This window comes from Eubalaena glacialis, chromosome 11 (assembly GCF_028564815.1).
Source record: "Eubalaena glacialis isolate mEubGla1 chromosome 11, mEubGla1.1.hap2.+ XY, whole genome shotgun sequence".
Lineage (NCBI taxonomy): Eukaryota > Metazoa > Chordata > Mammalia > Artiodactyla > Balaenidae > Eubalaena > Eubalaena glacialis.
This window is the reverse complement of record NC_083726.1, coordinates 55,213,048-55,239,694: the sequence shown is the minus strand read 5'-3', so window position 1 is coordinate 55,239,694 and position 26,647 is coordinate 55,213,048. Positions and strand designations below refer to the sequence as shown.

Here is a 26,647-nt window from a genome sequence, read left to right as displayed (position 1 = left end):
TTGATAAAGGTAAAGAAATGGAAACAGCCTTACTTGTATTAGAACCATTCACTTTCCCATCACAGATACCAATGTTTCTACTTCTCCCTTGTTTGCAGGGAAAGGGAGAAGTATCCCTTCCCTTTAGAAAAAGAAAGGGGGCTGGGAAAAGAGAACCTGAATTCTCAGGCAGCTTATTTGTGGAAAGAGTATATATAGCAAAGTTCTGTAAGTGTTTAGTTTTCATAAAACTGGAGCAGAAACGGTATCTCTGAAAGAATGCCTTGTACCTGTGTAACTTGGCTAAAATGATTTCTAGTCATGAAAATATGCCTTTCTTAACCAACAGTCTTACTTGTCTGTTCTTCACATTCTTCCAAATTAATATACAAATTTCTCTAGGATTAATGCTTCTATTTCTGTTAATATAAACTTTCTAATGTTTTGTCAGTCCCTAATTCTATAATAGGAAATGACAAGAGTACAGGTTACAGGGGAAAGGCTTATTTCAAGGAGTTGTAAATAATTACATCTGATTTTAATACAGAATTGTTTTACATTATATTCACTAGGTAGAATTACTTTCAGTGCTAACACTTATGGCAGCAGTTTTTAATATAATCAGACTGAAGTATCTTGTATTGATTTTAATAACTACTCAAAGTATTTGTAATTGAAAACATGAGAAATGTCAATCTTTAATATATAATGGTAACTACAAATTTGCCCCCTCTAAAAAAACAAAAGAAAAGAAAAAGCGGTTCCAGATTTACTTCTGTTACCTAAAATTCAAAAACAGTTCATTTTCTTGATGTCAAAATCTTTTCTAAAATACATTTTCTTCCTTTAATAAAGGTATGCATATCATTCAACACATTATGATTGGAATATTCTTAAGTATATCAGGGTTATGTTCTAAATTTTATAAATTGGTATTATTGAATAGTGTCACTAGAAAATATAAGATATTGGACTGATAGAGCCTTTCAAAGGAGAAAGCCATGCTAAATTTCTCTTAAAACCTTGTTTGTTGTCTTTTGCCTATTTGTTCTAACGTATACATTTAAATTCTGGTCAGTTGCGGCTATGCTGTTTTAATTACTAAGAGGCCCTCGTCTATTAGATTTTTTTCTTCTAGTATCACACTTAAGATCATCTTTCTATTTTAGTTTGTGAGTAAAAATAGTTTGTGGTGATGCATGTTACCAATGATCAACTTCATTAGTGTTTTCACTTTGCATGATTCAAACAGTTTCCCTGGGAGGTTATGTACACACTTACTCATTTGATGGTGTGTTCGAAATAGTTTAAGAACTCCTTTCGGAATTGCTTTCATTCTTCTGAATTTCACTGATGGATATTGCTCTTCCTTTGATGACAAAGTTGATTTTTCAAAAACCTGATGTTATTCAGAGCATTATCTGCAGAATATTATAGGTGATCAAGCTGGATAATTTTTTTCGAATAATAAATATACTTGTGAAGTCATCCATTCATTTACTCAGCAAATATTCATCAAGGGCCCACTAAGTGCCTTTCACTCTGATAGGCAGTAACTATACCATGGTGAGCAAAACCAGTACTATTTCCATGGATCGTAGTCTAGTAGGGGAGATAAACATTAAATAAATTGTGAATATTTTAAGCATCATGAAAAGAAAAAATCATGGAGAGTGCTCTGAGTATAACAAGAGCTGGGAGAGCACCTAATTTATACTGGATACCATATCCCCCAGAAGTAACCTTTGAGCTAGGACCAAAGAATAGGTGTTAGGCAGGTGAGAGTTGAAGTCAGGTGGAGCAACAGCATGTGCAAAGCCCCTAAGGTGGGCAAGTTTGAGGAACCAAAGATGAGTAACCTGTGGGATAATATTTAAATGGGGGTGGGATAAAATGAGTTCAGAGAAATAGGCAAAAGCCAGATCATGTAGGGGGAATATGGATTGTAATGTATTAAAAGGCATTGAAGGTTCCAGGCTGCTATCATCTCATCTGGTTTATTGCATCTGTGAAAAAGAGATCCCAGGACTAAGCCTTACAATATGACATTTGAATATAACATTTGAATGGAGGAAAGACACTACTGTTGCAACAGGAAAAAAAGAAATGGATTATGGACGCAAGTAGTTTCTAGATTTTGTAATGACGTCCATTATCCTAAAAGTACGAGACCAGATCATAAGCTAAGAATGAAAGAATAATATTGCTCAGCAATGTTGAGATCTCATTTAGGGTTGGAGACCATCAATTTAGAATGGTATAAATTTATTCACTTGAGAGTTTCTCTAACACTGTTTAGCTACATGGTGCATAAAATAGATGGGTTCATACAATAAAATGATTGGGTTCATCTAGGGCTGTAGAGAGAAAAGGTCAAAGGAATTAAGAGCAACTAGACTAATTTTCTTATTTAGCTAATCCAGTAAACTTCCATTGAGACCTACTCCATGCCAAGTGTTGTTCTAGACACTGGTGGTACAGAGTTGAACAAGACTGTGCCTATCCTCTCGAATGTCGTGCTGTAGTGAATGAGATAGCCATATAAATAAATAAGATGTAATATGTGATATGATAGAAAGCATGATCAGCCAAATGTTTTGAAAGCAAAGAAAAGAGAGCCACTGGGAAATAAGTGAGGCTTCACCAAGGAGGTGACACTTGAGTTGGGTCTTGATTTCATTTGACTGAGTATATTATTCATTATGACTTATGTTTGGTTCATCTGGTCATAAAAATAGCAGTGACTTACCAGAGGTACAACTATAACATTATAGCTCATGCTTGTTACCACATTTTTCCACCACAAAAATCCCTACATCAGAGGGAGGAACACTCCCAAACTCATTCTACGAGGCCACCATCACCCTGATACCAAAACCAGACAAAGATGTCACAAAGAAAGAAAACTACAGGCCAATATCACTGATGAACATAGATGCAAAAATCCTCCACAAAATACTAGCAAACAGAATCCAACAGCACATTAAAAGGGTCATACACCATGATCAAGTGGGGTTTATCCCAGGAATGCAAGGATTCTTCAGTATACGCAAATCAATCAATGTGATACACCATATTAACAAATTGAAGGAGAAAAAACATATGATCATCTAAATAGATGCAGAGAAAGCTTTCGACAAAATTCAACACCCATTTATGATGAAAACCCTCCAGAAAATAGGCATAGAGGGAACTTACCTCAACATAATAAAGGCCATATATGACAAACCCACAGCCAACATCACCCTCAATGGTGAAAAACTGAAACCATTTCCACTAAGATCAGGAACAAGACAAGGTTGCCCACTCTCACCACTATGATTCAACATTGTTTTGGAAGTTTTAACCACAGCAATCAGAGAAGAAAAAGAAAGAAAAGGAATACAAATCGGAAAAGAAATAAAGCTGTCACTGTTTGCAGATGACATGATACTATACATAGAGAATCCTAAAGATGCTACCAGAAAACTACTAGAGCTAATCAATGAATTTGGTAAAGTAGCAGGATACAAAATTAATGCACAGAAATCTCTTGCATTCCTATACACTAATGATGAAAAATGTGAAAGTGAAATTAAGGAAACACTCCCATTTACCATTGCAACAAAAAGAATAAAATACCTAGGAATAAACCTACCTAAGGAGACAAAAGACCTGTATGCAGAAAACTATAAGACACTGATGAAACAAATTAAAGATGATACAAACAGATGGAGAGATATGCCATGTTCTTGGATGGGAAGAATCAACATTGTGAAAATGACTCTGCTACCCAAAGCAATCTACAGATTCAATGCAATCCCTATCAAACTACCAAGGGCATTTTTCACAGAACTAAACAAAAAATTTCACAATTTGTATGGAAACACAAAAGACCGTGAATAGCTAAAGCAATCTTGAGAAAGAAAACTGGAGCTGGAGGAATCAGGCTCCCTAACGTCAGACTATACTACAAAGCTACAGTAATCAAGACAGTATGGGTCTGGCACAAAAACAGAAATATAGATCAATGGAACAGGATAGAAAGCCCAGAGATAAACCCACGCACATATGGTCACCTTATTTTTGATAAAGGAGGCAAGAATATACAGTGGAGAAAAGGCAGTCTCTTCAATAAGTGGTGCTGGGAAAACGGGACAGCTACATGTAAAAGAATGAAATTAGAACACTCCCTAACACCATACCCAAAAATAAACTCAAAATGGATTAAAGACCTAAATGTAAGGCCAGACACTATGAAACTCTTAGAGGAAAACATAGGCAGAACACTCTATGACATAAATCACAGCAAGATCCTTTTTGACCCACTCCTAGATAAATGGAAATAAAAACAAAAATAAATGGGACCTAATGAAACTTAAAAGCTTCTGCACAGCAAAGGAAACCATAAACAAGACGAAAAGACAACCCTCAGAATGGGAGAAAATATTTGCAAATGAAGCAACTGACAAAGGATGAATCTCATGCAGCTCAATATCAAAAAAACAAACAACCCAATCCAAAAATGGGCAGAAGACCTAAATAGACATTTCTCCAAAGAAGATATACAGATTGCCAACAAACACATGAAAGGATGCTCAACATCATTAATCATTAGAGAAATGCAAATCAAAACTACAATGAGATATCACCTCACACTGGTCAGAATGGCCATCATCAAAAAATCTACAAACAATAAATGCTGGAGAGGGTGTGGAGAAAAGGGAACCCTCTTGCACTGTTGGGAATGTAAATTGATACAGCTACTATGGAGAACAGTATGGAGGTTCCTTAAAAAACTAAAAATAGAACTACCATATGACCCAGCAATCCCACTGCTGGGCATATACCCTGAGAAAACCATAATTCAAAAAGAGTCATGTACCACAGTGTTCATTCTAGCACTATTTACAATAACCAGGACATGGAAGCAACCTAAGTGTCCATCAACAGATGAATGGATAAAGAAGATGTGGCACATATATGCAATGGAATATTTCGCAGCCATAAAAAGAAACGAAATTGAGTTATTTGTAGTGAGGTGGATGGTCCTATATACACTCCCAAATGTAAAACCGATAGCTAGTGGGAAGCAGCCGCACAGCACAGGGAGATCAGCTCAGTGCTTTGTGATCACCTAGAGAGAGGGGTGGGATAGGGAGGGTAGGAGGGAGGGAGACGCAAGAGGAAAGAGATATGGAGATATATATATGTGTGTAGCTGATTCACTTTGTTATAAAGCAAAAACTAACACACCATTGTAAAGCAATTATACTCCAATAAAGATATTAAAAAAAAAAAAAAAAGAAATCGTATTTTACCATAGTAAAAACCACATTGTTCATTCGCTCAATAAACACATACTGACACCTCCTGGGTGCTAGACAGCAATGCTTTTTCATATGTCTGCCAACTCTAAAAAGAGACGTACCTAAATATTTTGAGCAGTGACAATATCAATGAAACAAACATATAGTCTCCTGAAGTAATTAAGTCAAAAATGATGTTCATTTTAATTTGAAGTGTTTACTGGAAAAATCACTCTTTGCTTTATAATCAAGTTCCATGTATAATTAAAAATATGTCTTCATTTAGATTTTTTTAATATATAAATTTATTTATTTATTTATTTTTGGCTGCTTTAGGTCTTCATTGCTGTGCACAGGTCTTCTCTAGTTGCGGCAAGGTGGGGGCTACTCTTCGTTGCGATGCGCGGGCTTCTCATTGCCGTGGCTTCTGTTGTTGCGGAGCATGGGCTCTAGGTGCGCAGGCTTCTGTAGTTGCAGCACACGGACTCAGCAGTTGTGGCGCACGGGCTTAGTTGCTCTACGGCATGTGGGATCTCCCCAGATTAGGGCTCGAACCCATGTCCCCTGCATTGGCAGGCAGATTCTTAACCACTGTGCCACCAGGGAAGTCCTATTTAGAGAGATTTTGTTTTGAATATAAACTGAATCATTGACTGACACACACACGCCAATATACATACACACATACATATTTATTATGCATATATGAATGAATACATATATTTTTAAATAGTTTTGGTATATGATTAAGGTATTTTGTGTAATTCTTCAGTAATTGCCCAGGGCTTTTCTAAGCATTATATACCTTGCCCAAGAGAAAGCTTTCAGTAACTGTTTTTAAAAGAAATTAAAAACAAGTTCTTGATCAAAATATTACTAACTGTTCGTAAGGAAATTCTTAATAGCAAGATATAATATACTTTATGATTCCTCTTACATTCATTGAATACCATACCAAAACTATCTATATCATCATAATTATGCCACTATCTTCCTGAGACCTCTTTTACCTTCCCTGAGACTTGTTCCATTAATTGTCTCTTCTTTGTTCTATATCTTTAACCTCACCTCTTCACTGTCTTCCTTTCCACATATATACATGGTCAACTCTTTTGTTTTTAATGGGGTGGGAGGGAGATGGAGTGAGGAGGACCCTTGACCTTGAAAAGGGTGGTCTGTCCTTTCTCCCTACTTTCTCATGTCCCATTCAATAGCCCTCATGTCTGCAGCTTAGCACAGTAGTTAAAGCTTAGATTTTGCAACTTGACTGCTTGGATTCAAATCCTAGTTCTGTTGCTTGTAAGTTGTGTGACCTTGGGTAAGAAACTTTTTAGTTTATCTGTTAAATGAAGATAACATGCTTAAGAAGTGCTTGGCACATAGCAAGCAATGTGTAAGTATCAACTGCTGTTATATCATCACTGTGACCATCATACCACACCATAGAAATTGTTTTTGGCAAGGTCATTCTTGACTCCCTGTTTCCTAGGCTCTTTGTAGCCCCTTTACCTTTGAGAAGTTGACATCTGCTTAAAAGTGACAAATCCCAGATCTATCTCCACCATACTTCTCCCTCCTGAGTTTCCCTCCAAAATATAACTATTAGATGGACATTTCTGCCTAAACAATATTACAGATAACTCAAACTCAGCATGTCTATGACTAAACATATTTCCTAGAAGCCGGATGCTTTTATTTATTATACTCTCTTATAGGTGCAACCATTAATTAACCCAAGTCAAAACCTGAGACTTACCACAAGTTCTATTCATTCTACTACCTCTTAAATGTCACTTGTATCTATCTTTTCCTTTCCTGTCAGTACAGTATTTTAACACTTGAGCATCTTTTAAGTGAACTGTTGAAAAATACATCTAACTCATCTCTTTGTTCCATCATTTATCCTCTTCTAATCCATTTAGTACACTGCTCCCAGAGTCAGTTTTTAAAAGCAAATACCTCCTTGCTTAAAACTCATTTCCGGGACTTCCCTGGTGGTGCAGTGGTTAAGAATCCGCCTGCCAATGCAAGGGACACGGGTTCGAGCCCTGGTCCGGGAAGATCCCACATGTCGCGGAGCAGCTAAGCCCGTGCTCCACAACTGCTGAGCCTGCGCTCTAGAGCCCGCGTGCCACAACTCCTGAAGCCTGCTCGCCTGGAGCCCCCTCACCGCCACTGGGGAAAGCCCACACAGCAACGAAGACCCAATGCAGACAAAAATTAATTAATTAATTAATTAATTTTTAAAAACCTCATTTCCTATCACCTAAAGGATAAAATCCAAACCGGACCCTACCTAGCTCTTTAACTAAAACTAAAGGTTCTTGGAATTCATTAAGTTTCAAATCTATATATAATGTTACCTCTTCCCTAGTTGCCGTGCATGCGCACACACATACAAACACACACACACCCCTTTTCCTCTATCTCTTCTGGACAAATACCTACTACACAGTAAGAATCATGAAATTAGAGGCTATCTTTGGTTTTCTTTTATATCCCCAATGTTTGGTATAATGCCACATAATAGTAACTACATTAGAACAGTGTTTCTCACAGTGTTTGGATGAGACAGTCCTGGTCAACAATAAAATAACTATAGAAATTAAGCATAAGTGAGTGATCCAGAACTTTTATAGCAGTTAGGTTAGTTTCATATCTATTAAATCTAATAATTTTAAAATGGGTCTTTTCTGTATGTTATTTCTTATTTCATTTTTCTAGTGGTTCATTTTTATTTTCTAAAAGACTTTATAGAAGTATCAGTCTGTGACAGTTTGAAAATTTAAAAAGATACTAGTCCTTCCACATAGATGATTTGAGAAGCACTGCATTAAGAAAATTTACCTGAAATATTTAGTACTTGACCTGTACCAGATTAATGATATTTCTGGAGCTGTCTAAATGTCAAAGAGCACAATAATTTTTAAAAGAATTATAGCTTGTAATATATATATTTACTTCTTGCAAAGACCTACCAATTTATATAAAGTCTAATAAACACTACAGCTTATGTTCTGCCGATGTAGCCAGTCTGATGGCACTTGAATTGGGCTGCCATGTTAATCACAGCTTGGCAGAACATACCCTACTACTCTGCAAATTGTTTCTTGAATGATTTCACAGTGAATGGCATGAAAACATCATTTTAGAACAGTATTTCTGTATTTCTAGTCTCTTAACATAATGGTCTTCTGTTCTTCATATTTGTTGAGTGATTAATCAAATTTAAAGTTCTCTTTTATTATGAAAATAGTTAGAAACCTTCATAGTTATGTTATCACATAGTCCTTAAATTTCTGTTTCAACTCAGCTTAAATATTAATATTGTCAATTATGGGCCTAGTGTAATGAAATGATACAGAGAAGTATATGACTTGGTAGTTCTTTTAAAGAATGTAGTAAGTCAGTTAAACTTTTTAAAAAAATTCTGCTGTCCCTTTCTTTATGCCTTAGCAGGATAACTAAAAGATGAACAAATCACATAATTCTTAATACTAAGTTATTCAAAAATGTTTCTTTACTGAATATTATGTGCAGGGGACTGAACAAAACTATGAAACACTTGTTTTTTCTTAAAACCTTTCACTATCTTGCTTGCTTAAAATATTGGCATTCATTTCATTGTGAGCCAGTTTTGAATTATTAATAGGGTAATTAATAAGCTACTAAACATTAAAATTGAACTAATAAACTTTAGTTCTTTAAAATAAATATAACTTACACTAATATTTATTAATGTTATTAGAACCATTTAGCTTGAGCATGCTTCCCATAAACTGAATATCTAAACATAAAATCATTCAATAAATAGCCTGTTACTTAAAAAAAAAAAAAAAATTAAACAATTGCTGTTACAATCTAGTAGTTTTAAAACATCATACAACTACCTGAAGCTTATAGCATTGTTGTTGATCTAATCATTATCCCAGAAGCTTTCAAATTTATCTCTATTGCAAGTGGATCTTCTATCCAGTTTCTACTTTTAGCTTTTAATATGAAAAAATCACTGGTCTTTATATAATCATGCTTTTTTAATTGTGACATCTCTAGTTATAGGACTTACTCACTGCAAGTAACAGGGTAGTCCTTTTGACAAAATTTTCCTTCCTCAATCCTATAGATGAGGAGGGGAAAGGCATTGACATTTCTTTGCTAGCCAAAAGGTTTCCCATTAGTCTCATACTTCCCAAGCTTTCATAATAATTCTTAATTAAATTCAAGTAGTGTGTGAAGAGAGATTACATAGAATTTGAAGAAAGGGTGACAGCATGGACTTTAAATGAAGTTTAATTTTATTTATGTCCTAAGCATAGTGACCAGATTAATGATAAACGTGAAAATGTTAGAACGTCTTTGTCCAATTCAAAAATACTGCCTTTAGAACTACTTTATGTAAAATTTCAATATTTTAAGTCAAGTGTATGGCAGTTCTCTCTTCACTAACTAGGTGGGAGAGGGAAGAAAACAAAGGTTTTTTAAACTAAATAAATAAAAAGAAAGTTATATCCACTTATATATTACACAAATTTGTTCTTTAAAGAAAGCTTGAAGAGAGAATGGAAATGTAAAGCAAAATAGAGCTATAGTTGTATTTGTTTTACTAAAATATATGGAGAAACTTCAGAACTGATCTCAAATATAATGAGATTTGCCTTTCCTAGGAAAAAAAATAACAAAAAATAAAACATGAAGTGTCTTAAAAATATCTCATTTTCCAAACCTCCGTGGTGAAGGGGCAGGCTTATATTTGTAGTTCTTCATTGTAAAAGTCTACATCATAGTTTTCTGTCTTATCCACTACTTTTTTACAGAATTTGAGCCAGTATCCCAGTTTTAATAAAATGCTTTGGAGTTATACAGTACCTTTTTAGAACGTTTATACTCTTGTCATGACGAATTGAAAAGTAACATGACAAATTCGAAAATTCTTTGTCCATCTAATCTTAAAATCCAAAACAAGATATTTGGGGGTATTCTAAGATTACTTTAACCATGGATTACTTTAGGTTTTATTTTTTAAATCATAAGAAAATAAAATGGTTTCCTCATTTTAGATTGGGTTTTTAGTATTGGTCAGTTTGAAAGTGTAGCTACTGTAAGAGTTGTGAGTGGCGTTACATTTTGATCAGTTACAGAATGAGTTACACAACTCAAAGGCTTTAGGTAATCAAAAATTAAGTTTGTTTTCTTTCCTGTTCTAGTTACCGGTTTACTAAAATAGTGAGCATACATGATCACTTGAAAATTGGGCTTCTGGAGCACCTGAACAGAAAGGGAGTGGTTCATATTCAGCATTACAAAAGACAACTTTCTCTTTTTGAAGGGGATTACTTTGACTATTTTCCAGGTACTGGGGAAATTCCAGATTCATTACAAGTTATTGGGATGGCTATTAATTATTCATTTCCTAAAATATGTTGATTATAGACTTGAGATTTGGTTATATAGTAGAACTTTATTTCAATTCATCAATTTTAAAAAAACTATATAGAAGTTTATAGTGAAATACAAAATTGAGACTCTTACATGAGTCACTCTTTCAGAGAACTTGAGAAACATCAGTCTTACTGATCAGAACATATTTAATGGAAGAACTTTTTGAAAGTAATGTAAGAGGAATAGGATTTTTGCATGTGTATGTAAGGAAAAGTTATGTACAAAACATTGTAGTCTTTCCATGAAATTTAAGTAATGAGAGAGAATCATACTTCACATAATACTGCAATTTTAGGATGTTGGGTTAAGGGCAGAAATTTATAACCAGAGAGTTTTTCATAGATAATTAATACTTTATAAAATAGTCCAATGGTATATGCATTCTTTTTAAAGAAGTTCTTCATGGTGACAGTGATTAAAGGTCTGTATACATTGAGCCATATAGAATGTCCACTGGATAAGATACTTGATTATTTAGAAGAATTTTTTTAAGAATTGTGGTGTCTAGTTCCAGGTTGATTTGGGAAAAAGAGTCTTCATGAAAATATATTGCCAAATATTTTTCTTTCACATATCTTTTACTTATATGGATTTATCTTGACAGTTATTTTTTGGAGTATTCACAGTAGTTATTTTTCCCTCATTAGGAAAGCCTCTTTAGGCATTATTTGGACTTTATTTTTGAACTTGTAGAACTTTAAATAGGTTATAGTTATATAACAGGGTGCAATTCAGATCTTAGTCAAGTGTTTTCCCACTCAGTCTCTAAGGACTGATTTACTGTATAAGTTTTTATTCATTCATCACACCTTTATTACGGTATGTGCCAGGCATTGTGCTAGATGCTAAGTTACAAAGGTGAATAAGACATGGACTCTGCTCTCAAGATAAGGACAGTCTAAGTGAGTTCAAGGTATAGCATTAGTCCAGAAGAAGGAATGTTAGTTCTTCCTTGAGGTGCTGAGATGTTGAGATGAGTTTTAAAGAATAAGTAGGAATTTCTTACAGGGGAAGAATGTTCTAAGAAGGGGAGGAGTACATGCTAAGGCTCAGTCTTAATACGTTAAACTAAGGAATATATCTTAAGACCCCGTATTCAAATTCACATTCAAGAATACTCTTACTTGCAATTTCCATTTTAAATGCATATGTGAACACAAGTAGAGAACTACAAAGCCATTTTGAGGAACAGATACATTTGCTCACAAAACGATTGGCTCGCACATAATACACCATTCTCATCATTCCTCATGGATCAGCATCTTTTCATGCTAGCTTATATCCTCAACCTTCCAGTTAGCCAGCTGTGAAGATGCTGTATCACAAAGGCTAAATTAATGAATGCCAAGTCTACCATACACTAAATATGAAATTTTAGTATTTCATATTACCATATACTAAATGTGAAATTTAGTTTTTTAATCCTTAGATCTTCAAATGCTCTTGTCAGTTTTGCACACTATTAACTTGCCTAGGGATCATAAAAAACATTTAAATAAATAATTTGCCTAGTTAACAAGTGCATTTGCCTGTTGATTAATGTAGCTTTTTTACTTTTTCTCTTTTGCATCAAGAATTGAAACTACTAGTACAGAATCTTTTTCTTCAGTCTGATTATTGCTTTATTTTTAACATGGTATTTGACAGAATTCTACCCAATATTAGGACCAACTCTAGACACAATTATAATACAAACAAAATGTGGCTTGAGATACGTGTTTTATGATCAGTCACATTACTTCATATATGGACCTCATTTTTTTGGTGATGACTTGTAAGAGGTAGTTCTTAAACTATGAAAGTGTTGGCATTTGTCAGTGTCAGGCAGTTGAAATCAAATGAATTAACAGAGGTGAAGCTCAAAATGGCATGTGACTATTAGAATGTCACAAAACTCATAAGTAGCTGTAAAAATAACATACTAATATTGTTTATATAATCCTTTTTGTTTTTATCATACATTCATATATATTCTCAGGTTTTGTGGGGGTTTTTTTATTCTCAGTTTTTGCTAAGAAAAACCATGTATGTTAAGGATGAGGGTTTTTTTTTTTTTTATTTTGCAGTTCAGGAAGCATTGAGAATAAGAGGTATATCCACATAGGCACAACATATGTTGTATGATTTCTAGTCCATATTACATTACTGGAGTAAAGTATCATGAGTTAAAAAGGACATTTCCTATGTCTACATATGTAGGACTTCTAATATATATATGCCTTAAGAAAGGAATTGTTTTGGAACAGTCCCAATCAGATAGGAAAGTGATGTTTTTTATAATAGAAGAATCTTTGAGAGAAATGCTTCAGAACTCTGGTTATAGTTTTTATTATTGAACTAATGAAAGTTATCTTTATTCTTTAAAACATTGTATTTAATGGCAGCCAGTCCAAGTATCCAATTTTCTTGTAATTGTCAAAGATGTTCATGTTTCTAAGATAGCCTCATGTTAAAAGATTGAATAATGAGTTGCATAAATTAAAAATCAAGCTGTATTATGACCAAATTTAAGAAATGGGCTTCTTTCTTCTACCAGAATGATGACATTGAATACTGATGTCACCTGGAGGAAATATTTTAGTTGTTTGAGCTCTATTCCAATAGTTCCTTGAAATTTATACCAAAAGAGAACTTTTAATGTTTAACTGGTTTTCATATTATTTCAAGAATATAGTGACTCCTATAATAACATTATATTCAAGGTGAAGGAGAAAATTATGGTATTTTCAAGATGAGGAAAAAAAGTCTAACATCAGTTTAGTTTTTAAACTATTATGATCTATGTATTAGAACAGTTAAACTGGCTATTGAATTTCTGTATTTGTGTTTTAGAAAATTTTTAGAAGAATTAAGGTTGTGAGTTCCTTGAAACATTATGTTCAGCAAATAAGATGCTTTGGGGGACCATTTAGGATTTAATAGTTTACATTTAAATATAAAGTTTATCTCAAAATATATTGGTTATGATATCTTGACAGGAAATACAGGCAGTTACTTATTAAGACTATTTCTGTTTTGTTGTTTAGTTTGTTATCAGTGAATTATAATCAGTTTCAAACTGGCATGAGTCACTATGAAAATAAGAACTGGTCTCTGTGTCAGTGACTTTTTAAAAATCCAAGTAGAGGCCCACTACAAAGCAGATGGTAGATTAAATGAAAGTCAAACAAAAGGGGACCAGGGAGTTTTTAATAGGTGCTGTCTTTTTGGATTTAGTATTCAGGTAGAAGTGCTTGAAGAAACTTTTGAAATTATTCATAACAAGCAAAAATATTTTTGCCTCACTTTGTGATATTTCATTCAACAAAATTTGAGTACTGTGTGCCAAACATTGAAAGAAAAGAGTTAAAAAAAGAAGAAGAAATGGAGGATAAATACATTAGTAAATATAGGCAAAAAACATTTTAACTAAGCATGCATTTATTGTATACATGCTAAATGCCAAGGGACATTGTGCTCAGTGCTAGAGACATGAATTTAAAGGATATCATGATTCCTGCTCTCGTGGAAGTCTCAGTCCATTTGGCAAGACAGACAACCTAAAAGTTAAAGTTACAGTATATTATAAAATAAATGCTGTAATAAAAGTAAGCCCTAAGCAATAAGGAAACATACAGGAGGAAACACTATAAGGGAACCTGGGAATCCTTCCTAGACAGGATACCTGAATGGTTTAGTAGAAGTTAGTAAGGCAAAGAAGGTATATTTCACATAGGTAGAGTAATGAGAACTTATGAAGTGAGAGAATGCATGGAGGTCAAAGAACCACAAGTAATCAAATAAGGCTGGGATGGAAGTTTTTTTGTTTTTTGTTTTTTTTAAAGGTATTTTATTGACAAGGGATGTAAATAGATGGGCAAAAGACAGACCCTTCTAAAGATTTGAAATTTTAATCTGAAATTGCTATTAAAGGATTTGTAGCAAGGAAGTGACATAATTAAGTCATAAATTTTAGTGACAAATTTTAGAAAGATCACTCTGGATGCTATGGAAAGCTAAAAAGATTTTCAATTATAGTTGGAAGGTCTTTGCAAGATAAGGATAAACATGAATAATTAGGTAAAAACAAAGCTCAAGAATTATTCATGTTTGCACAACTTGATTTTTTGAAGTGTTTAAACGGTAAAGCATTAGGTTCTTTATATAATTGTTACACGCAGTAGTAGAATATTATATTCTTAGTATAACCCTGAGCTGATCAAATACAAGGATTTGAAAACTAATTGATAATTGTTGTAAATGCTGTTTGACCTCCAGTTTGCCTCATCGACTATTTAGTGTTGGTCCTTTTTGTACTAAATGAGATGATACTGCTAAGTGATGGCATTTATGCCCTGTGTAGTCATGGTATATTCTAGGTTGCCTGGCCCTACCTCCAGTCCTGGGTTTATAATTAAAATGACATATATTACAAAAAGAAAAGAGAAAATGAAACTCAGAAGGCCTGTAAGATTATGAAAGTTTGAGATATAAAAGGAATTAAGAGGAAAGGTAGGAAAAAAATCCCTTCCCTAATTATTTCCTACACTGTAGCTTACCTCTTGTTCACATAAAATATTTTACTGCTGAAAAAGACATGTAAATAACTGTACAGCCTGTATAGCCCACCTCAAACATTTTTTAACTGTTGATATTATTTTCATTGCCTAAGAATAATACAGTAACAAGTTCCATGATATTATAAAGAGTTCTCCCTTTTACCTTGAGGTAGGGGCCAGACTACCAGTTTGGACAGTATTATTTTTATTAGAAAATTCCAAAATAGATATCATAGTTACATGAGTACACATAAATTGATTTATAATTGAAACCACAAAATATAATGCCATAATCTATTTTTAAGAATTGAATATGCTTAATTTTGGAGTTTTAGCCAAACAGTATATGACATATAGTCATAGTTTATAGCATCCAAGTTATCAGCATGAACTCAGCAGGCTGAACCTTTCATAGTTACCAAAACTATTTAACTTATTCCATATGAGTGGTAAGCAAGCTTTGAAAAACTTTTATTTCCATTAATATAAGTCTGAACTGTCATAAGAACAGGTTTCTACTACTTTACGTGCAAGCAACTAGCTTCACTTAAGGCACTTTGTCACTTTACTCCAAGACAAATATCTTCCTGCAGCCAAAAAAAGTTAACCTATATGACCGTATGTCTGTGTCAGTCATTACATGTTCTAATTAATGGCTCTAGACATCTACTTGATAAAGTAATATTCAGTTCAAAATGAAGTCACATTTTATGGTATTATCAACTTAAAAAATTATTTCATCTTGAGATAAAATATTGTGGAAAAACTGTACCTCCGCCGTCTCTTTTATTTTAAATCCTAAATTATTTAATTCAAAATGCAACAGAGCTGGAGAATTAACTTATTCGTAATTTTAATCTTGCCATAAAGGAAAGTTGGATTGTTGTGTTATTAAAGAAGAGCTAGAAGAAGTAAGAACACAGTTAGCCAGAGTTCACATAACAAAAGTTTGTTTTCTGAGGTTCAGCTGATCTGTACTCTCCCTTCTAAAAATGGTTGATCCAAAAGGAGAGTTTAGAAGGCTGCTCTTTCATGATAAGGAACTGACAAAGGAAGCAGTAAATACCTCTTTAAAGTTCATTTCTTGCTTGCGCTCTGTCTCAGTTTTTACCTACTCAGGCTAATTTGCAGATGCCTGGGACGATTAGACAATCCATAATTTCTACCAGTCAAGTAAAAGAAGGAAAGAAAATTCTGAGCTTCTCTCCCAGTTAACCAGTAGTTTGCTGTGGTTAAAATTCATGCAGATTTTACAGCAACAAATATTAGCGTTTTCATTTACTATAAGTAATTGACTTGAAATTTGGGAAATGAATAGTTGAGTACATCATTTGAGTGTTTATTTGATCAGTTACTTATTAGTGCAAGAGGTCATCTTGTAAATTTTTCTCTGTGTATTATCACTTTGTTTCTCTCTACATTTTAACATGTTTAACGTGTGGTTTCTTTTACTTGAAAATATATTTTATTCTTTGCAGTGTTTGAGCAATACACCTCCACTTACTGAATATTTCCTGAATGATAAGTATCAAGAAGAACTGAATTTTGACAATCCCTTAGGAATGAGAGGTGAAATAGCTAAATCTTATGCTGAATTGATCAAGCAAATGTGGTCTGGAAAATTTAGCTATGTCACACCAAGAGCCTTTAAGGTTAGTATGGTAAATACATTTTCAACAAGGCCTATATCACACCCAAGAGGACAAAAATCTTTGGGAAAGGGGCAAAAAATCATAGCTATTACAATGGTTTGTGGCCCTCCAAAGGGACTCAGCACATAAATACATACACAGCATATATGGTATTAAATTTTCAGGGTGGGGCACATAATAGATGATTAATTTAAACTGTCCAAAAAGAGTTCTGGAGGATGGTAAAGGAAATAATGAAATAAAGTTTGAGAAACACTGGTATGGTTCAAAATGACTATAGACAGCAGTGAGCATTTGCATACTGTTTTAGAATACAGCACATCTCTAAGAAACCTACATAAATATTTTATACAAATGTAAAGACTAAATTTGGGCATGTTATTAAACTCTTAAGAACTCTATTTTGCGAGTCATTGTTGGTTCGAAAAATTATTGAAATGAAATTGGTCTGCAAAGTAAGCACTAAATATTAATTAAATATATTTTCAATATAATTCTTAAACTTCTATGTTTTTTCTTATTTGTGAAGTAGTTAATTCTTAGAATCAAAATCTCAAGTAATTTAGTTTGTCATTCAAATAAGAATTGAACTGAAATTTAGCTTTATATTGTTAAAGTTTTCCTAATTAATTATATGGGTGAGATTTATGAGAAATTTTAAACGTTTGAAGAAAATAAGCAGTTTTCAACCGTTTTTTATACAACTTAAATGATGTTCATATAGAACATGGACTGGGCAACATTTTATTAACTATGTACTAGTTCTTAAAAAATAAAAAACAAATCAAAAGAAGTCCTGCATTTATCTTCCTTAACTTTCCAAACTTAGGACAAGCTAGTTCAGACAAGTCATTTCTCAACCCTTATCCATGATTCCAGTTAGTTTCATTTTACGCGATGTTCTCAATTATGTGTAAATAGGTCCTTGATATCTGACTTTTTTCTTTTGCATTTCTTTTCAGTCTCATCAAAAAAATACTTAGCACTGCAAAGACTAGGAAAATTATATATAACATGAATATTCTTTTTAGCTCTATGAGATTTATCCTCTCTTTACACACAAACTAAATGAGAGCATTGTACTTTTTTCAAGTGACCGAGAAATGTTACTGAATTTTAAGTCTTTAGTGTTTCCCAATCCTTCGTACAAAACTATACCATATTTTCTCAATGTTCTCTCCTTAGGTCAACATTTCTTTTCTATTTTACAGGTTAGTTATCATTATTAAAATATTTTTAGATATGTAATTCTTTTTTTTTAAAATTTATTTATTTATTTATTTATGGCTGTGTTGGGTCTTCGTTTCTGTGTGAGGGCTCTCTCCAGTTGCGGCAAGCGGGGACCACTCTTCATCGTGGTGCGCGGGCTTCTCACTATCGCAGCCTCTCTTGTTGCGGAGCACAGGCTCCAGATGCGCAGGCTCAGTAATTGTGGCTCACGGGCCCAGTTGCTCCGTGGCATGTGGGATCTTCCCAGACCAGGGCTCGAACCCGTGTCCCCTGCGTTGGCAGGCAGATTCTCAACCACTGCGCCACCAGGGAAGCCCCTAGATATGTAATTCTTTATGTGTATTTATCCATATGTAATTATCATATCTGCATATGACTGCAAAAGTGCCACAAGTTGATTTGAGGGTTACAAATAAATTTTAGGAAGTAGGTGAATTCACAAATATGGAATCCGTGAATAATGAAAATTGACTATATATTTTTTAAATCACTCTTGTCCCTAGAACCGATTTTATAGTTTTGCTTCTCTTACAGACACAGGTAGGACGTTTTGCTCCTCAGTTCTCTGGATACCAGCAACAAGACTGTCAAGAACTATTAGCTTTCCTATTAGATGGACTACATGAGGATTTGAATAGAATTAGGAAAAAACCATATATACAATTGAAAGATGCTGATGGAAGACCAGATAAGGTAAATTTAACCATATTATTGTCACCATTGTTATAATAATGTGGTATCTCTTTGTAATATGTGTCTGTTTTCCTTACAGGTAGTTGCTGAAGAAGCCTGGGAAAACCATTTAAAAAGAAATGATTCTATCATAGTAGATATATTTCATGGCCTTTTTAAATCAACCTTAGTTTGTCCTGAATGTGCTAAGATTTCAGTAACATTTGATCCTTTTTGTTACTTGACACTTCCATTGCCCATGAAAAAGGAACGTACCTTGGAAGTTTATTTAGTTAGAATGGATCCACTTACGAAACCTATGCAGGTAGGAAGTGATTAATTTCTTTGCATTTGTTATTTTTATAAAAGATTAGTGTTGAGTCCTTATGCCTCAAGTACAATTCGATAATAATAAGCTGTTTTGCATAAGAGATTTTTATACACTAATTAGTACAACTTTTCAGAATCTTGAAAGGGTGTGGGATGTGTAAAGTACCATTATTTGTCATGTAAAAACAAAATTCTCAAAGACTTTTTCTTATCAAAGAAAAATGAGAGGTGGTTTGATTTTACAATATTGGTATGAATATTAGCTTACAAAGATTAATAACATAGTAATTTCCCAATTTTCCAACTTGAACTTTCTCTAATGTTCACTGTAATTTTTCTCCTACTGGCTGTTGGAAGAGAAACTAATACTGGCTATACATTTTGATTCATATTATGATAAGATAATGGTATATTTATTTTTTTAACATCTTTATTGGAGTATAATTGCTTTACAATGTTGTGTTAGTTTCTGCTGTATAACAAAGTGAATCAGTTATATGTATACATATATCCCCATATCCCCTCCGTCTTGTGTCTCATTCCCACCCTGCCTATCCCACCCCGCCTATCCCACCCCTCTAGGTGGTCACAAAGCACCGAGCTGATCTCCCTGTGCGATGCAGCTGCTTCCCACTAGCTACCTATTTTACATTTGGTAGTGTATATATGTCAGTGCTACTCTCTCACTTTGTCCCAGCTTACCCTTTGCCCTCCCTGTGTCCTCAAGTCCATTCTGTATGTCTGCATCTTTATTCCTGTCCTGCCCCTGCCTTTTTTTTTTTCCAGATTCCATATATATGTGTTAGCATACGGAATTTGTTTTTCTCTTTCTTACTTCACTCTGTATGGCAGACTCTAGGACCATCCACCTCACTATAAATAACTCAGTTTCGTTTCTTTTTATGGCTGAGTAATATTCCATTGTATATATGTGCCACATCTTCTTTATCCATTCACCTGTCAATGGACACTTAGGTTGCTTCCATGTCCTGGCTATTGTAAATAGTGCTGCAATGAATATTGTGGTACATGACTCTTTTTGAATTATGGTTTTCTCAGGGTATATGCCCAGTAGTGGGATTGCTGCATTGTATGGTAGTTCTATTTTTAGTTTTCTAAGGAACTTCCATACTGTTCTCCATAGTGGCTGTATCAATTTACATTCCCACCAAGAGTGCAAGAGGGTTCCCTTTTCTCCACACCCTCTCCAGCATTTACTGTTTGTAGATTTTTTGATGATGTTCATTCTGACTGGTGTGAGGTGATACCTCATTGTAGTTTTGATTTGCATTTCTCTAATGATTAGTGATGTTGAGCATCCTTTCATGTGTTTGTTGGCAATCTGTATATCTTCTTTGGAGAAATGTCTATTTAGGTCTTCTGCCCATTTTTGGATTGGGTTGTTTGTTTTTTTGATATTGAGCTGCATGAGCTACTTGTATATTCTGGAGATTAATCCTCTGTCAGTTGCTTCATTTGCAAATATTTTCTCCCATTCTGAGGGTTGTCTTTTCGTCTTGTTTATGGTTTCCTTTGCTGTGCAAAAGCTTTTAAGTTTTATTAGGTCCCATTTGTTTATTTTTGTTTCTATTGCCATTTCTCTAGGAGGTGGGTCTAAAGGAAGATGCTGTGATTTATGTCATAGAGTGTTCTGCCTGTGTTTTCCTCCAAGAGTTTTATAGTTTCTGACCTTACATTTAGGTCTTTAATCCATTTTGAGTTTATTTTTGGGTATGGTGTTAGGGAGTGTTCTAATTTCATTCTTTTACATGTAGCTGTCCAGTTTTCCCAGCACCACTTATTGAAGAGGCTGTCTTTTCTCCATTGTATACTTTTGCTTCCTTTATCAAAGATAAGGTGACCATATGTGGGTGGGTTTATCTCTGGGCTTTCTATCCTGTTCCATTGGTCTGTATTGCTGTTTTTGTGCCAGTACCATACTGTCTTGATTACTGTAGCTTTGTAGTATAGTCTGAAGTCAGGGAGCCTGATTCCTCCAGCTCTGTTTTTCTTTCTCAAGATTGCTTTTGGCTATTCAGGGTCTTTTGTGTTTCCATACAAATTGTGAAATTTTTTGTTCTAGTTCTATGAAAAATGCCCTTGGTAGTTTGATAGGGATTGCATTGAATCTGTAGATTGCTTTGGATAGTATAGTCATTTTCACAGTGTTGATTCTTCCCATCCAAGAACATGGTATATCTCTCCATCTGTTTGTATCGTCTTTAATTTCTTTCATCAGTGTCTTTTAGTTTTCTGCATACAGGTCTTTTGCCTCCTTAGATAAGTTTATTCCTAGGTATTTTATTCTTTTTGTTGCAGTGGTAAATGGGAGTGTTTCCTTAATTTCTGTTTCAGATTTTTCATCATTAGTGTATAGGAATGCAAGAGATTTCTGTGCATTAATTTTGTATCCTGCTACTTTACCAAATTCACTGATTAGCTCTAGTAGTTTTCTGTTAGCATCTTTAGGACTCTCTATGTATAGTCTCATGTCATCTTCAAATAGTGACAGTTTTACTTCTTCTTTTCTGTTTTGGATTCCTTTTATTTCTTTGTCTTTTCTGTTTGCTGTGGCTAAAACTTCCAAAACTATGTTGAATAATAGTGGCGAGAGTGGGCAACCTTGCCTTCTTCCTGATCTTAGAGGAAATGGTTTCGATAATGATATATTCAAATACCTGTAATTTTTAGGCATCTTAAGAACCTGGAAAAGAAGTGGAAATTTAGTTAGGCTAAAAATACTTGCTTCAATAATGTTCTAATCTTTTAACAGTTTGGGGTATCAAATAACACTTAGTCTATGCAAGAGCCCTGTGCTAGACCTTAATATCAGTTGTCTGCCTGATTCCATTGCCTAGTGTTATAATTGGATTATTTTACATTTTATGGAGCAAAACACTGTATTTTCTCCCTTTATTAATCAGTTAATCCTTTTCTGACACTTGACCCACCCTAATAAAAGTATTTCCTTCCTTTTCTACCTTCTGTTACCCTAATTTCTATTATAGCACTTACCAAATTTTATTATGACCTTTGGTTTACTTTAACTTTTGTCCCCTAGACCATGAATTCTTTGAAGAAAAGGACTTCGTAAATCTTTGTATTCCCAACCCTCATGACTTAGAAGTGTTCAAAAATTTTATTCATTCAAATGGGCACCTACTGATTGTAAAGCTCTGGTAAACAAAACAGACATAGTTCCTACTTTAGAAGATTCTTTACTAAAGATCTTAGTTTAGGGTTCCAGCCAGAAATGCAGTTTGTTAGAGCCTATTAGTTGTATTAGTCTGCTTGGGCTGCCATAACAAAATACCATAGACTGAGGGACTTAAACAACAGAAATTTATTTCCCCACAGTTCTGGAGGCTGGAAGTCTAAGACAAGAGAGCCAGCCTGGTGGTTTCTAGTGCAGAATCTTCCTCACTTACAGATGGCCGCCTGCTCTGCTGTGTCCTCACAGGGCTGGGAGAGAGACTGGGAGCACAAGCTTTCTGGTGTCTCTTCTTACAAGGATGCTAATCCCATCATTGAGGCCCCCACCTTCATGATCTCATCTAAATCTCTCAAAGGTCCCATCTCCAAATACCATCACATTGGTTGTCAGGGCTTCACAAAGGAATTTTGAGACAACAGAATTCAGTCCATAGCAGTGTTCATGAAATCTATATGAAAGGTATGCTTTGAACAAAATTGTCATCATACCATTCATTTAGTGGAAGTGTTTGGGTTTACTGTCAACAGGGCACAGAATATGAAGTATTCATAAAAATATAGTACTTTCATCCAAAATAATTAAAGTTGGTAGAGACAAGTCATGTACTCAGTTATGCAAATTTCACCCATCTCTTTTGCTATTTATATATTTGCTTCATGAACTCATTGAACCTGGTGTCTTCATGTCAGTATTTCATCCAGCAGTGCTGAGAATATTTTAGAGAACAAGAGAGACATGGCACTTGCCCTTATCCATGAGCAAGGTTAATAAATACCTGCTTTTATTTTTGGCCAGGGGCATATATGTTCACATGTCTAAAATCACATTCTTTAGATACTCACTTATTCACTTGTTCAGAACTATAGGATTTTTAACATTCTTTTCAGTGGAGAGAAGGTATAGCAATGCTAAACTACATCCTTAACCTCTCTAGTTTGTAACTTTACAAATGTATGCCAGTGAGTGTAATGGAATAAGAGAGGAGTATAAAAAAAATGAGTAAAAATTTATTGCAACATAAAATAAATGTACTCTATTTCTCTACACTCATTTGTTAAAGATAGTACTTTCCCATGCCAATAATACAACATCTATTATATAGAAGCAAATTGAAATCAAATTGCACATTAACCTGGAAAGTATGTGTTGAATGGTCTTCTGTAATTTGGGTTTTAAATTATTTTTCCAGCAATGTGAATTTCACGAATTTACCTCTTTTTTCACTTGGTGACCAGAAGCATAAATTTGTGGAGGTTAGAGCCATGATCAGCACAGAGGAATTGGGATTTTTTTTTCCTCTTGGAGATAGTAACAACTCAAATCCAAAATGATCACCTCATTAACACTGTGCTTTAACGAGCTCTAGAGGGAAAGGGAATTAGCTAGGTTAGGCCACTTGATGAGTTTTCCCATCACTGAAGTTGATTTGAGTCATGGAAGTTTATTTGTAATTGTGTTGAACATGTGTTATGTATTGGACTCACATACTGTGCAAGATGCTGGAAGTACAAGGGTGTTCCTAGTCCTTGTTCTCAAGAAGCTTTTCACACAGTGTGAAAAGTGCTCTGACAGGGTGCTGTAGGGATATACAGAAGGAATAACCTACCCAAACTGGTGATGATGCCTTTGCTGAAGCCTGAAGGATGATTAGGTTTTAAATTTAATCACATGAAAGTTGGGAATAAAGTATTATAGAACAAGAGAGTGACACGTACAAAGGGCTGAAGGCAAAAGAGAATGTGGCTCACTTCTGGAAACTACAAGTAGATAATGTGGTAAGCAGAAGCTAGATCACAAAGAACCTTGATGCTTTCATAGGAAGTTTGGACTTCATCCTAAAAGACTAAGGGAGCCATTAAAATGTATTAAGTATAAAGAGATTGTGTGGTCAGGTTTGTATTTCAGAAAGAACACTCTGGCTAGTGCAAAGATTGGATTGGAGGGGCTTAGATCAGATGTACTAAGACCAGGTCGGAGGTTTTTACAGTGATGCGATGACAGAGGACAAGGGCTTGAACTCTTAAACTAAGTGTCAGGATGGCAGTCAGATAGAAGAACCAGTTGAATATAGGAGTTGAAAATGTATTAAGAGTATTCAAGTTTATTGAATTGGAAAACTGAGGAGAGAATGGTACTATTTGTTTTAATGGGAGATATAGGAAGAATGGTTTAAGAAGAAACCTATTTTAGGATTGGATATGTTGACCTAACATGACCTAAATCTGTGTTTAGTATTGGACAAGTTGAGATTCATGAGGAAAATTTAGGAGAGATATCAATAGGCCTTGACTTTATGTATGTAGACTAGAGGAGAGAGGTCTGTGCTTGAGATATAAATTGGGTGGTTAGCTCTATGAAGATGGTAGTGAATGTCTCAGAAGGATGAGATCACCCAAATGATCATCTAAATCAGAACTGTTTTAAAAATAAAAAGGGCCATATTAATAATTATACCAGGACAGCAGGCTAATCTAGGACTCACCAAAGCAAACTGGGATATATTGTCACCTAGTCTAAGGAAAGCATATAGAATCAAGAAGGCTGAGGATAAAACTCTGAAGGATAATGCTAGAGGGTAGTTCTTTACTCAAAAGAAGGTGTGACCAGGACATTAAAGAATAAGAAGTGTAGTGTCATAGGGAGAGGAAAATATTGAAGGAGGCAGTCGTCAGCAGTAATGCTGCAGAGAGTTCAATAAAGTAAGGACTGATAAAGATTTGGTTAAATGATAGTATTGACAGCCTTGGTAACAGGTTAAATAAAGAGGTGAAGGCAAAAGCCAGGAGTGGATAAATAGGTGAATGAGAGATAAAGAAGTTACGATAGTCAGTGTAGACATTACTTTTAACAAGGTTATTTATAAAGCAGAGGAGAAAGGGAGATAATTAGTGGAAAATTATTAGAAAACAGTGAGAGACTGTTTTGTTTTTTGAGACTTGTATACAGTTCAGTGCTTTTATAAGAGTCAAGATAAAATGAAATAAAGGATAATTGCTGGGTTTATGTTCTAGAGCAGCGGTCCCCAGCCTTTTTAGCACCAGGGACTGGTTTCGTGGAAGACAGTTTTTCCACGGAACGGAGGCAGGGGTGGGGGTGGGGGGATGGTTCAGGCGGTAATGCAAACGATGGGGAGTGATGGGGAGCCATGGGGAGCGGCAGAGGAAGCTTCGCTTGCTCGCCCGCCGCTCACCTCCTGCTGTGCGACCCAGTTCCTAACAGACTGTGGAACAGTACTGGTCTGCGGCCCGGGGGTTGGGGACCCCTGTTCTAGAGGAGGCAGAAAAGGATAGATGCCAGGGTTAGCCTTGAATGGGAAGAGTAACACCTGATTCTCTTTCCTTGTGTCAAAAGAGACAGAGAAAAGGACCTTTTAGACTCAAGTTTGTAGGGGGAACAGTAAGTTGGAGATTTTCCTATCCAGTAGCCTATATTTTTCTCAGTGAAATAGGTATTCTGCTGATAGTGAGGGGAGAAGTGGTAAAATTAAAAGCCTAAGAAATGGTGAAGATTTTAAATAGTTATTGAGAAAAATAAGAGAATAAGCGAATAAAGGCTACACAGAAGAATTTCTGGCTGGTGTTGAAGGATCCGCTGAGATTGAGCACTGTGAGTCTGTAGTACACCAGTCTCTGAAGTTGAGCAGTTTACTCCAGCAATCTAAACAACTCTGAGAAAGTACAGCAAGAATAAAACTGAATAATAAAGTAATTAAAGTTTTTGCAATGAGTGGTTGAAGGGATGCATCATGGGGGTGGAAGGGCATGGAGATAGTAGGGAGCTGATAAACTAGGAGAAAATTGAGAATTAGAAGGACTAGATATCTCAGTGCAAGCCAAGAATAGGAAAGAATGAGTTTCCAGGAAAAGTAAATAGTGATTAAACAGTTAAGAGTTTAAGATGTCAGAGGTGGTGCAGTAGATGGCAAGATCCAAGAAGTGAACTACAGTTGAATGCAAGTGTAGGTCTTTGAATTGAGGAGTCAGGGAACAATAAGATAAACCATCCATGTGGATTTTGTCACCCAGAATGATGCCAAGATTGGAGCAAGACATGGTGAGCCAGATGCCACCGTGAATGTGAGGAAGCAACCAAAAGGTCCATCTCATCTAGTGAATATTTTCCAAAGTAATAAATGTATTATAATTTTTTTTGTTTTTTAGTACAAAGTGGTTGTCCCCAAAATTGGAAACATACTTGATCTTTGTACAGCGTTGTCTGCTTTGTCAGGAGTACCTGCAGATAAGGTAGGATGTTTCTGGGTTTAAAGTATGTAAGTTGGAGTTTAGTTTTTCAGTGTTGTAAAAC

The 26,647-nt window shown here is 34.8% G+C and overlaps 1 protein-coding gene across 4 annotated transcripts in view; it reads left to right on the top strand.

Annotated features, from left to right (window-relative positions):
• USP15 (ubiquitin specific peptidase 15) overlaps positions 1-26,647 on the top strand; it is a 117,606-nt gene that overhangs the window by 77,310 nt on the left and 13,649 nt on the right. For 2 of the 4 annotated variants that reach the window (XM_061206271.1, XM_061206270.1), the window contains 4 exons: positions 16,723-16,896; positions 18,661-18,819; positions 18,899-19,123; positions 26,503-26,586. In XM_061206271.1, coding sequence (XP_061062254.1) covers positions 16,723-16,896; positions 18,661-18,819; positions 18,899-19,123; positions 26,503-26,586 — 642 coding nt within the window. Of the gene's footprint in view, positions 1-10,471; positions 10,618-16,722; positions 16,897-18,660; positions 18,820-18,898; positions 19,124-26,502; positions 26,587-26,647 lie in introns of those variants that run through there. The other 2 variants (XM_061206272.1, XR_009702642.1) reach the window with 2 other exon arrangements.